This window comes from Gigantopelta aegis, chromosome 6, assembly GCF_016097555.1.
Source record: "Gigantopelta aegis isolate Gae_Host chromosome 6, Gae_host_genome, whole genome shotgun sequence".
In the NCBI taxonomy this organism is placed as follows: domain Eukaryota; kingdom Metazoa; phylum Mollusca; class Gastropoda; order Neomphalida; family Peltospiridae; genus Gigantopelta; species Gigantopelta aegis.
Genome location: NC_054704.1, coordinates 70,540,958 through 70,554,295, shown reverse-complemented (window position 1 = coordinate 70,554,295; position 13,338 = coordinate 70,540,958). Strand labels below are relative to the sequence as shown.

Sequence of the window (13,338 nt, the reverse complement as noted above, 5' to 3'; positions counted from 1 at the left end):
ATCTACTTTTTGTTACACATTTCGTCCTATGATTTGAGACGCGCCCACTATTTATGAAATTTAGGCTTTGATTTTTTATTTGAATAAAGTGTACTCTCAATATTCTTACTTAGGAAGACAGACCGCACTTGTAACATTTGCCAGAGGTTGATTTAAAATGTAGCGCTCAGTTTAGTGTACTTTTAGTACTTTGAGTATATTTCTCAGAACATTTACTGCGGTGCCTCGAATACAACGAAGGGATAAGGAACTACCAGTCAAGTATGGCGCCGAAAGGCAAAACAAATCGACGTGAAGACTTAAAACAAGAAGACATTGTCCAAGCTGTTGTTATAGCCGATAGTTTTAATGTGCGATTTGGACCAGTAACAAGAAAACACCCACGAGTATGTTATTTGTAAAAGCTAGACTTTATAATATTTTTTATTAAAAGTGGTTAATAGTTAATGACGATGTTGCGTCATACTCATACTCCAGGCTATTCATTACAACAGCTGTTTTACGTGTTTAATAAAACCAGACACTGGAAAGAATTTTGTATTTTTACTCCTTTGGGGATTTAATTAATGTAATTAACTCATTGTTGCATTGAGAAGTGGTTCAGAACATATAGTTTTATGGTAGATTACTAAGATAATCATAATATATTATATAGCTCACCACAGTCTAACATCCCCCTCTTGCTAAAATTTTTGTATTTTGTATATGAACCTGGTCATAGAAACCTAAGAAACTTTAATAGCTTGAGTTTTTCTCAAAGGAAAGTCCTTCCTCTGAATGTTGCCATTCAGTATCAGGGTTTCTGCCAGAGGGTAAAATGGGTATGGTGCCATACCCCCCCCCCCCCTTTTTTTTTTAAAGTTAACATTTTGACAAAATGAATGACTCTTATCATTATTGTATGATTTTCTTAAGCCTAACCCTAAATGTAACCCATTTTCTTTGTGGAGGAGGCCCCCCATAGCCCCTGTTAACTGTGGTTGCATTCAGTAACATAGCGCCATACCCCAAAATGTCTTTCTGGCAGAAACACTGAGTATAATTCAGCTTATTCTGGTACAAAAACATAAGAAAATTAAATCTTACTATAATCAAGGCTGCAAATTACATGTACAAGCCAGGGGTGGGAAAAAGCCCTTTTCTCCCGGTCTGGGACCGATTCTCGATCTCTGAGAACGAAATTATTTTTTAAAAGCTTGTGTTTGCCGGTCCCACTTTTGTCATTCTTGTCGGTCCAAAGCACCCTTTCTATTTTTGGAACAAATTCTTATCTGTTAAGTGGACCGGCCTGCCCAGACATCGGTATCTCATGCATGATTTAAAATAATAAATAAATAGTGGTCAATATAGCCGGTGTTTCAGACGTCTGTGATTTTAAAGTCTGCCTAAGTATATATCGTCAGTCACTGAAGTCGGACCTACAGTAACAGTAGTGTCAATCCACAGCCACAAGGCTAGACATTAGTTTTGTCAAAGTTGCTGAGCCGGTCAAGAGATAAAACAGACGTTAACAATAACACCATTCTTGGTGAGAGAGCCATCAAGGTCAAGTGTCCTAGTCCAAAACAAGAGATTTTTGTGCAATACAAACTGCTTGAAATAGCATAAAATATACTGAAATAATCTATAAATGTATTTATTGTTGATTGTTCAATGTAGTGTATCCAATAATTATAAAGGATTTTAAAATTAACAAAAGGTTTCCACTTGACCGATTGACAATTGAATTTTTCCCCACCCCTGGTACAAACTCAATGCTGCTAAATAGTTTTGTATTTTAAAAAGCGCTACTTGGCACTGGCAGCAGATTTGTTGTAAGCATTGTGTACCGGGACACACAATTGAGATATAATATGGGATCATGGAACATTTTGTTTTTAAAATCTTGATTAGCAATATTTCTAGTCAATTGCAATTTGATTAGCAACTACTGTTTAATGTTTTAAAACTTGTACAGTGAATCACAACACATTACTGAACAAAATGTTCCCTGGAGATATGCAAATATTTTGAGATATAATAATATATGGAAATTTTTTTAATTAAAAAAAAGAAACTAACCTTCAGTTCTGTTTGTTCATAATCGGTAATGTTGGTAATGACACAGGAGTTATTTATAAAACTGCAACTGGAGGGGACTATAGGCTTCATCTTTGTCATCTAAGGTCTGTCCCACATACAGTTTTCTGGATGTTTTTTTTTCACAATGCCTTGCTAATTTGATCTGAAATTTTGTGTATAACTTTATCATATCTGTTACAGATAAAGTGTAAGATAACAAAATATGTTGAGTCTGGTAGTAGACATATTTCGCTTTAGCAGTATTCACAGAATGCTTGTTATTTCTTGTTTTACATACATGTAATGTTGATATTACAAACTACAATAGTTGAGACACTTCAAGTAAAAATAATTTTCATTTGTGAAATGTCAGTTTAGAAATATCTAGTTCTTGAAGAAGACATAAGAAGTATTTTGTGAAATGTCAGTTTAGAAATATCTAGTTCTTGAAGAAGACATAAGAAGTATTTTGTGAAATGATCTGTGGGTATCAAAATATACAACAATATTACTTTTGTATTTAAGAAACCATGTAAATAAGTAGTTAGACACTTCAAAATGTATGACAAATATTGAATATGTTTGTCAAGGGAGGTCACTGAAACAAAAATCATTATTGTTTATGATTTTAAAGGGACATACCCTAGTTTTTAAACACTAGGGCATATTTTTTACTATTAGAGCCATTTTTGATAACTGAAATCATACTTTACTTAGATTTTATTGTTCAGATTATTCCTTTCCATACATTCAAAGTGTTTTTGGTCATCCTGGTGTTTTTAATATCACAAAATGTATTTCTCATATTTTTAAAAATGCATGTTCATCTGAGAGGTAACAATTATGGAGTTGAGTTTTTGTCTATTTTTAGAGGGTATTTCACCATTTAAAAGTCAGACTCATGTTTCACTCAATTGTAACTTTATCCAAATGTGTTACAGATTTGTAGATTAACTAAACTTAGTGTTAATTTTCATGGGCTGAAACTAGGCATGTCTCTTTAACTTGTACATATATGTACATACCACCATTATAAATGTGGCATGATAATATAATGTCATGCATTAAAATAAATATAACTAAGAGAAATTTACACACGTTTCTACTATAGTGCTGTCGGAAATAGAATAAAAATGATTTTCTTCGATTATTTCTTACATATTAAACAGACATGTATATATTTTGTAAATATCTATTTAATTATAGTCTACCTAATTTAGCATTTACTTGTTTTGGCTCTCATTGATGTACAAGGTGGTGTTTACTCTTGAAATTAAAATAAATATGTCAGTAAACAGGTGATTTGTGCACTTTATTGGAACAGACTATAACAAAGTTTGGTCAACATATATTATGTCAATTTCATTGCTGTTACAATATGTGAGGGTCCGTTTCTGATGATGGTTTACCCCAATTCCTTTCCAAAACTAAATATTTGTAGACATTTATTTGTAACTTTTGAGCAAAACTGTCAAGAACCATTTTGAGTTTGTGATCTATTTTCCGGTATTAAAGGTGCTATCTCAAAGTTGCATAATGACAGCTATTGAAAATTATGTTTTTATTAAATTTTGCTTTATCATTTAAAGACTACACCTTTAACTATATCCCATAAATAATTATAGGAAATGATTTTATCTACTAGTAGAAAATAAATTTTTATTGGAGAATCTTTATCACAAGCAGATGCTCACATATAACGTCTGATATAGCACCTTTAAGTGGTTGCAAGATTGTATAAATTTCTACTCTATTTATATTGAATTTGTATTCACTAAATATGCTGGTCAAAATTAATAATTTATACTGCAATTCAAAATAATCAGTTATCTTGCAGTTTTAAGTTAAAAGTTTGTTTAAGGGTAAATGAAATTGACACATATCCATCAAAATGTGTTATAGTCTGTTCCAATAAAGGTCACAAATCTCCTGTTTACCGACATCTTTATTTTAATTTCAAGAGTAAACACCACCTTATACATCAATGAGAGCCCAAACAAATAAATGCTAAATTAGGTAGAGTATCATTAAATAGGTATTTACAAAATATTTACTTGTCAGTTTAATATGAAAGAAATAATCGTCGAAAATCATTTTTATTCTATTAGTGACACAAAAATTCAAGGATTGTAAGGTAATAGTACAAACATACACAAAAATATATAATATCCTAATGGGGTCCACCGACGGGGATCGAACCTATCTTCTATTTATTTTATATATATATATATATATATATATATATATATATATATATATATATATATATATATATATATACACACACACATCTGCCAATGACCTATGTGAAGATGTTCATGTTCAATAAAATGTGGCCTGCTGTAAAAAAAAAAAAATTAAAACTATATTCTGCTGGAAAAAAAATATGTGGCTTGCTGGAAACGACAGTTAAGGGTAAGTGGAGGATTTTGGACTGTGTGTGTGAAATTATGACCTTAGAGAAGTATTTTAGAACATTATAAAGTTAAAATGTAAAAGAATCACCCGCTTTTTGCAGGATGCTATCTTAAGTCCTGTATAACAATGGCCTGATTGTAATGGTAATGTCATTCTCCTTTCAGACCCTGCTTCCTCTCGTCAACGTTCCACTGTTGGACTACACTCTTGAGTTCCTCGCAGCATCAAGTGTGCAGGAAGTGTTTGTGTTCTGCTGTCACCTCGCAGACCAGATCAGAACACACATCAAGTAAGTATCAGTAGTGACAATGGCGTCTTTTTATTCATATGTCTCTATTTTACAATGGGGACCATTCAGCAATTACATAAATATTAATGCAAGTTTTGGCACTTATTTTAATACCACTCCCCATTGTATTATTTTGTAATGCTAAGACCATTCTCCCTCTAAAGTCACTTAGCAGATACCCCCCCCCCCCCTTCCATGTCGTTGTGATGTAATTTGACTGATGTTATTGGATTTTCTGTTTGTATTTATCATGATTTGCTTTTGATTTGGTAATAAATATTAAACAGAATGTCACTGGTTAAAGATCTAAATAGCAATGACTGGCTGCATTTTACTTTATAAATAAAAATGATAGCAAGACCTTTTTTCTTGAAACATTAAGCAACTGTTGACAAATGCCCGTTCCCCTTCCTCCCCCATAATATTTTGTAATGTACCCCATAATACCCTGTGTAACTCGAAACCAGGGATTCATGGAAGGACAGAATCCTGCTAAATTTGCATCCTGTATATATAAATGATTGTGTTTTGCTGGTTTTCAGGAATTCTAAATGGAGTGATAGTGGATCTCCGATGACCGTCACTCCAGTGTTGTCCGATGGTTGTCTGTCTGTTGGTGACGCTCTGCGAGAGATCGATGCCAAGTCGCTGATTCGCAGTGATTTCATTCTTGTTAGTGGTGACCTGGTGTCAAACATTAACCTCAAAACATTGCTGGATGACCACAAGTGAGCAGCGTTTGGTGTTATTTTGTTACACATAAAATAAATCTTGATGTTATAGTCAGGGCTAGCGAATTTTGAAAGCAGTTGGCAAATTTTATTTTAATTTGGCGGAAAAACATTCATGGAATAATTGACATTTTTTAGAAAGTAACTCTTGATTTCTGCAATTTTTTAAGTTTAATAGACAATTTGGTGAAACATTTTTTTCACCGAGCCTAGCCCTGTTATTGTAATTTATAAATGACGAAACATTAATATGTATCTTGGACAAATAGCTTGGGGTACCGGTACATGCCCACAACATTTTTCTTGTACCTTTGACTGCATATAAGCATAAAAAACTACTGAAGGAAACGGGTATTTGTTTAGCTATACCACAGCACATTTTGAACAAAAACTATACCAGCCTTGGTGTGATGTAGAGGCTAAGCCATCAGACTTAAAGAAGGAAGGAAATGTTTTATTTATTGATGCACTCAACACATTTTATTTTCGGTTATATGGTTAAGGACTACAGTGAGCTGTAATAGGGAGGTGTTAGGCCACTACACTGTTTTGTCTCTCTCACTAACCATTAAGCCTCTGTCCAGGACAGACAGCTGAGGTGTGTACCTAGAACAGTGTGCTTGAACTGTAATTGGATATAAGAACAGAAATAAATTGAAAAAAGAAAGCCTGTTACATATGGTTATTTAAACACTTATTCAAGAGGACGAGTGAGAAGAAGAAAATTGTTCCTTCCAGAAAGGCTTCTCTTTCCAAACAAAAAACAGCAACAGATCTTTTATGTTATATAGAGGATTCGTCACAAGCATTTTTTAATATGGAAAATATCAACCAAGTGTACATGTATGTTAATCAGTATTTGTCACGGCTCTGCCGAGACAAATACCGATTAACTAGACAAGGTTGATATTTTACACATTAAAAAACACGAGTAGCGAATTTTATTTATCCTATAACACTTCTAAAATAACATTTTCATTCGATATTTAGTAAATCACAGTGCTAAAGTCGCCACCATCGGTAATATGACGTCATCGCAATTAGCACAAATTAGTTTGACGTCACACATTTTAACTAAATCTTTGAAAATGTTACGCTTGTAAACAAATGACCCATCCACAGCAACACATTACCTAAAGACCTTGCAAATTTGCATTCCATTATTAACTGTGTTAATACATTAAATTATCACATGGGTTTATGACATGGATATCATGGGTAAGTTATAGGATAAATACTAATATGTACTTTCCCATGAACAGGACTACATAATCATTGTCCTTGAATTGTACCACTTGTGAAATACTTGTTGAAGCAGAAGAAAAACTGGAGTCCATCGAGGGTGATCAGTCCTCTGACTAATCCAGCCTAAGATAGCATTTGAAGAGTTTAATCGCAAAACGCGATAAACACCACTATACACACCCAATCCTAAAAAAACATTTTATTCCAAACCACCATAAACACCACTCCAGTTTCTCTGCAATCAGCCATATATCCTCAGACAATCGTATCGCGTTTTGCTGAAAACTGAATTTGAATTTATGTTTGTCTACACGAACAGTGTCTGAGTGGTGTTTGCACAATGGTTTTTAATACAGCGTTTATCACGTTTTGCAATGAAACTCGTCTTCATTTGTTTTACAGATGAGCTGTACCTTTCTCCTAAAAATCAATCATAAATTCCAGGGTTTTTTTTGTCTTCATTCATAATTTTCTTTTCTTTAACACTTGAGAAACTGTAAAATATGAGGACTAAAAGTTTATTCTTGCAGTTAACCATAACAATCCTGTTACGCCATAACCTAATATCAGAAGCAGCCTCAATATGATCTTTGACAAAGGTGGAGAATGCTAGTGTTTTTCAATACATGGCTGTTAACTGTCCGTCGTGAGACGGATTTCCGTCGTCAGAGAAATTGTGGAAATAATTTTTTCAGTCAGTTTTTTTTTTTTTTTTTAAATGAGAATCACTTCGGCCGTTGTCGGTTTCCGTAATGTCAACCCGATTGCTTCGGACGTTTTCTTTGCCCCACTGACCCCCTTTAGGGACCCATCCCAGGGTATAAACTACTATACATTTTGGGGCCGGTGAACGTAAATTCCCAATCCAATATCAAACTTTTCCCCAATTAGACCCTTCAACCCAACAGTTTCCCAATAAAGATTCCCAAAGTTGCTCTTATCGTGGACACTTGAACTCATAAAAATGTTTACAAATTTAGCTAATTGTATATATTTTTTAAAAATGACATCGAAAAAGTTTCGTTTTGGTTTTCCAATCGATTATGAACACGTGACGAACAACTCTGACCTGGATATGCAAATTAGGTGTATCCTGTTTTGATACAGTCTGTTGTATCGTAGTTTTTAGTAATAATGCCTACATTGTCTGATATAATATATTTTTGGTAGAAGAATATAACTTTTTGTTTTAATCCATCCATTTGCGTTAACACATATTTGGGATTTACGGACGTAGAAAGTAAAAGTATTGACTTAATGTGCACCCTGCACTACCATTTGCTGTGCTATTTTAAGCAGACGATCTTATTTTGTAAAAAGGTGTGTACATATATGTTTCGTATTTTTTCCCCAGATATTTTATTATTATTTAAAAAAAAATTAAAATCATGTTTGGTACGGTTTTTGTAATTAAACCCCCCTAAAAAAAACCCGTTACTACAGTAGTAGTAAATTAAGTGAAAAAACCCACCCTAATTTAAATGTGCTACTCACTCCCTTTGAAGTAATGGCCGTACCCGATGTCACACCATGTGACGAACAGCACGTGCGAGTTTGAACATTGTTACAATGTAATAGTTCCGCTGGGATATTATTAGATTGCGTATTATAGATATTGAGACTTAATAAAATTGATCCGGTGAACAATTAACATTTACCGACCAGCGGTATGTTACTTCTTTATTATTTACGATTGAATAATGGGGTCATTCGAGAACTACTCAACGTGCACTAAGGAGAGTTGGAATTATGGGATGTGTGACAAAACGTAATTTGGGGGGGGGGGGGGGGGGGTGTTATTGTGCAACGTAATGTTAATTAATAAAGTATGCAACGTAATGCCGTTTTATTAACATATAAGTATGCTAAAGACCAAAGTGACATTGCCGTATTTTATTTTAACATTACGTATGTGTTACTGAACAAGAGATCAACAGAGGACTATTATGTAGTATCAGACATTGGCTTTTACCCCAATTTTTAACGACCATAATGAATTTGCGATAAGACTACGGCGACCCGATGTAAATGTATTTGAATATTTGATTTGCTGTCCATTAGCTGGCGGTCAAGCCTAAATAAATAATATCAAGTAATAATGCAAACTTTAAAAAAAATGTCCGTAGCTTGTTGAAAGAACACCCCAGCAAATGTCAGCCTAATAGGACTATTTTTATTAATATAGGTTCACTGCAGGACCCATCAAATTAATGTTTTTGTCCAATAAAAAAAAAAAATAACAGGGTTTGGGTTGGGAGAAATACATGTTTAAAGTGGACTACAATTGTCATGTAAAACACTACCATTTTGAATGGTGATATAATCATGGCACTGACATCCGCCATCTAAACCCCCAACCAGGGCAATGTCCTGTACCTTGAAATTTCAGTCACAACATTTTACTTTTGTTAACAGCCATGTCAATATGTAACATGACAAAGTTTACACAATTATTTTTTTTCAGAAAAAGGCGTGAGAAAGAAAAATCATCGGTGATGACGATGGTTTACAAAAAGGCACCACCAGGCCATCACTCTCGCTGTCAGGATGATGATGTCATCTTGGCTATCGAGAAGCCCACGGGACAACTGGTTCACTTCCAGAACACTCAGCAGGAGAAGAAGTATCATATTCCAGTGGTTGGTTTTTTAACACACACTTTCTTTTCATATGTAGCCTGATCTCTCCATCTTTACAGTGGACAGCAGTAAAAGTAGTATCATATTCCAGTGGTTGGTTTTTAACACATGCTTTCTTTTCATATGTAGCCTGATCTCTCCATCTTTACAGTGGACAGCAGTAAAAGTAGTATCATATTCCAGTGGTTGGTTTTTAACACACACTTTCTTTTCATATGTAGCCTGATCTCTCCATCTTTACAGTGGACAGCAGTAAAAGTAGTATCATATTCCAGTGGTTGGTTTTTAACACATGCTTTCTTTTCATATGTAGCCTGATCTCTCCACCTTTACAGTGGACAGCAGTAAAAGTAGTATCATATTCCAGTGGTTGGTTTTTAACACACATTTTCTTTTCATATGTAGCCTGATCTCTCCATCTTTACAGTGGACAGCAGTAAAAGTAGTATCATATTCCAGTGGTTGGTTTTTAACACACATTTTCTTTTCATATGTAGCCTGATCTCTCCATCTTTACAGTGGACAGCAGTAAAAGTAGTATCATATTCCAGTGGTTGGTTTTTAACACACACTTTCTTTTCATATGTAGCCTGATCTCTCCATCTTTACAGTGGACAGCAGTAAAAGTAGTATCATATTCCAGTGGTTGGTTTTTAACACATGCTTTCTTTTCATATGTAGCCTGATCTCTCCATCTTTACAGTGGACATCAGTAAAAGTAGTATCATATTCCAGTGGTTGGTTTTTAACACACACTTTCTTTTCATATGTAGCCTGATCTCTCCATCTTTACAGTGGACAGCAGTAAAAGTAGTATCATATTCCAGTGGTTGGTTTTTAACACACATTTTCTTTTCATATGTAACCTGATCTCTCCATCTTTACAGTGGACAGCAGTAAAAGTAGTATCATATTCCAGTGGTTGGTTTTTAACACACACTTTCTTTTCATATGTAGCCTGATCTCTCCATCTTTACAGTGGACAGCAGTAAAAGTAGTATCATATTCCAGTGGTTGGTTTTTAACACATGCTTTCTTTTCATATGTAGCCTGATCTCTCCATCTTTACAGTGGACATCAGTAAAAGTAGTATCATATTCCAGTGGTTGGTTTTTAACACACACTTTCTTTTCATATGTAGCCTGATCTCTCCATCTTTACAGTGGACAGCAGTAAAAGTAGTATCATATTCCAGTGGTTGGTTTTTAACACATGCTTTCTTTTCATATGTAGCCTGATCTCTCCATCTTTACAGTGGACATCAGTAAAAGTAGTATCATATTCCAGTGGTTGGTTTTTAACACACACTTTCTTTTCATATGTAGCCTGATCTCTCCATCTTTACAGTGGACAGCAGTAAAAGTAGTATCATATTCCAGTGGTTGGTTTTTAACACACATTTTCTTTTCATATGTAGCCTGATCTCTCCATCTTTACAGTGGACAGCAGTAAAAGTAGTATCATATTCCAGTGGTTGGTTTTTAACACACACTTTCTTTTCATATGTAGCCTGATCTCTCCATCTTTACAGTGGACAGCAGTAAAAGTAGTATCATATTCCAGTGGTTGGTTTTTAACACATGCTTTCTTTTCATATGTAGCCTGATCTCTCCATCTTTACAGTGGACATCAGTAAAAGTAGTATCATATTCCAGTGGTTGGTTTTTAACACACACTTTCTTTTCATATGTAGCCTGATCTCTCCATCTTTACAGTGGACAGCAGTAAAAGTAGTATCATATTCCAGTGGTTGGTTTTTAACACATGCTTTCTTTTCATATGTAGCCTGATCTCTCCATCTTTACAGTGGACAGCAGTAAAAGTAGTATCATATTCCAGTGGTTGGTTTTTAACACATACTTTCTTTTCATATGTAGCCTGATCTCTCTACCTTTACAGTGGACATCAGTAAAAGTAGTATCATATTCCAGTGGTTGGTTTTTAACACACACTTTCTTTTCATATGTAGCGTGATCTCTCCATCTTTACAGTGGACAGCAGTAAAAGTAGTATCATATTCCAGTGGTTGGTTTTTAACACACACTTTCTTTTCATATGTAGCCTGATCTCTCCATCTTTACAGTGGACAGCAGTAAAAGTAGTATCATATTCCAGTGGTTGGTTTTTAACACACACTTTCTTTTCATATGTAGCCTGATCTCTCTACCTTTACAGTGGACATCAGTAAAAGTAGTATCATATTCCAGTGGTTGGTTTTTAACACATGCTTTCTTTTCATATGTAGCCTGATCTCTCCATCTTTACAGTGGACAGCAGTAAAAGTAGTATCATATTCCAGTGGTTGGTTTTTAACACATGCTTTCTTTTCATATGTAGCCTGATCTCTCCATCTTTACAGTGGACAGCAGTAAAAGTAGTATCATATTCCAGTGGTTGGTTTTTAACACATGCTTTCTTTTCATATGTAGCCTGATCTCTCCATCTTTACAGTGGACAGCAGTAAAAGTAGTATCATATTCCAGTGGTTGGTTTTTAACACACACTTTCTTTTCATATGTAGCCTGATCTCTCCATCTTTACAGTGGACAGCAGTAAAAGTAGTATCATATTCCAGTGGTTGGTTTTTAACACACACTTTCTTTTCATGTGTAGCCTGATCTCTCCATCTTTACAGTGGACATCAGTAAAAGTAGTATCATATTCCAGTGGTTGGTTTTTAACACACACTTTCTTTTCATATGTAGCCTGATCTCTCCATCTTTACAGTGGACAGCAGTAAAAGTAGTATCATATTCCAGTGGTTGGTTTTTAACACACACTTTCTTTTCATATGTAGCCTGATCTCTCCATCTTTACAGTGGACAGCAGTAAAAGTAGTATCATATTCCAGTGGTTGGTTTTTAACACACACTTTCTTTTCATATGTAGCCTGATCTCTCTACCTTTACAGTGGACATCAGTAAAAGTAGTATCATATTCCAGTGGTTGGTTTTTAACACATGCTTTCTTTTCATATGTAGCCTGATCTCTCCATCTTTACAGTGGACATCAGTAAAAGTAGTATCATATTCCAGTGGTTGGTTTTTAACACATGCTTTCTTTTCATATGTAGCCTGATCTCTCCATCTTTACAGTGGACAGCAGTAAAAGTAGTATCATATTCCAGTGGTTGGTTTTTAACACACACTTTCTTTTCATATGTAGCCTGATCTCTCCATCTTTACAGTGGACAGCAGTAAAAGTAGTATCATATTCCAGTGGTTGGTTTTTAACACACACTTTCTTTTCATGTGTAGCCTGATCTCTCCATCTTTACAGTGGACATCAGTAAAAGTAGTATCATATTCCAGTGGTTGGTTTTTAACACACACTTTCTTTTCATATGTAGCCTGATCTCTCCATCTTTACAGTGGACAGCAGTAAAAGTAGTATCATATTCCAGTGGTTGGTTTTTAACACATGCTTTCTTTTCATATGTAGCCTGATCTCTCCATCTTTACAGTGGACAGCAGTAAAAGTAGTATCATATTCCAGTGGTTGGTTTTTAACACACACTTTCTTTTCATATGTAGCCTGATCTCTCTACCTTTACAGTGGACATCAGTAAAAGTAGTATCATATTCCAGTGGTTGGTTTTTAACACATGCTTTCTTTTCATACATGTATGCAGCCTGATCTCTCCATCTTTACAGTGGACAGCAGTAAAAGTAGTATCATATTCCAGTGGTTGGTTTTTAACACATGCTTTCTTTTCATATGTAGCCTGATCTCTCCATCTTTACAGTGGACAGCAGTAAAAGTAGTATCATATTCCAGTGGTTGGTTTTTAACACATGCTTTCTTTTCATATGTAGCCTGATCTCTCCATCTTTACAGTGGACATCAGTAAAAGTAGTATCATATTCCAGTGGTTGGTTTTTAACACACACTTTCTTTTCATATGTAGCCTGATCTCTCCATCTTTACAGTGGACAGCAGTAAAAGTAGTATCATA

At 34.7% G+C, this 13,338-nt stretch overlaps 1 protein-coding gene across 3 annotated transcripts in view; it reads left to right on the top strand.

The window, feature by feature from the left end:
• Positions 1 to 87: 87 nt before the first annotated feature.
• LOC121375175 (translation initiation factor eIF-2B subunit epsilon-like) overlaps positions 88 to 13,338 on the top strand; it is a 32,935-nt gene continuing 19,684 nt past the window's right edge. The window contains exons 1-4 of one of the 3 annotated variants that reach the window (XM_041502460.1): positions 88 to 386; positions 4,644 to 4,768; positions 5,311 to 5,496; positions 9,209 to 9,383. In XM_041502460.1, the coding sequence (XP_041358394.1) occupies positions 264 to 386; positions 4,644 to 4,768; positions 5,311 to 5,496; positions 9,209 to 9,383 (609 nt within the window). In that variant the 5' untranslated portion in view covers positions 88 to 263. The remainder of the gene's footprint in view (positions 387 to 4,643; positions 4,769 to 5,310; positions 5,497 to 9,208; positions 9,384 to 13,338) is intronic. The other 2 variants (XM_041502459.1, XM_041502458.1) reach the window with 2 other exon arrangements.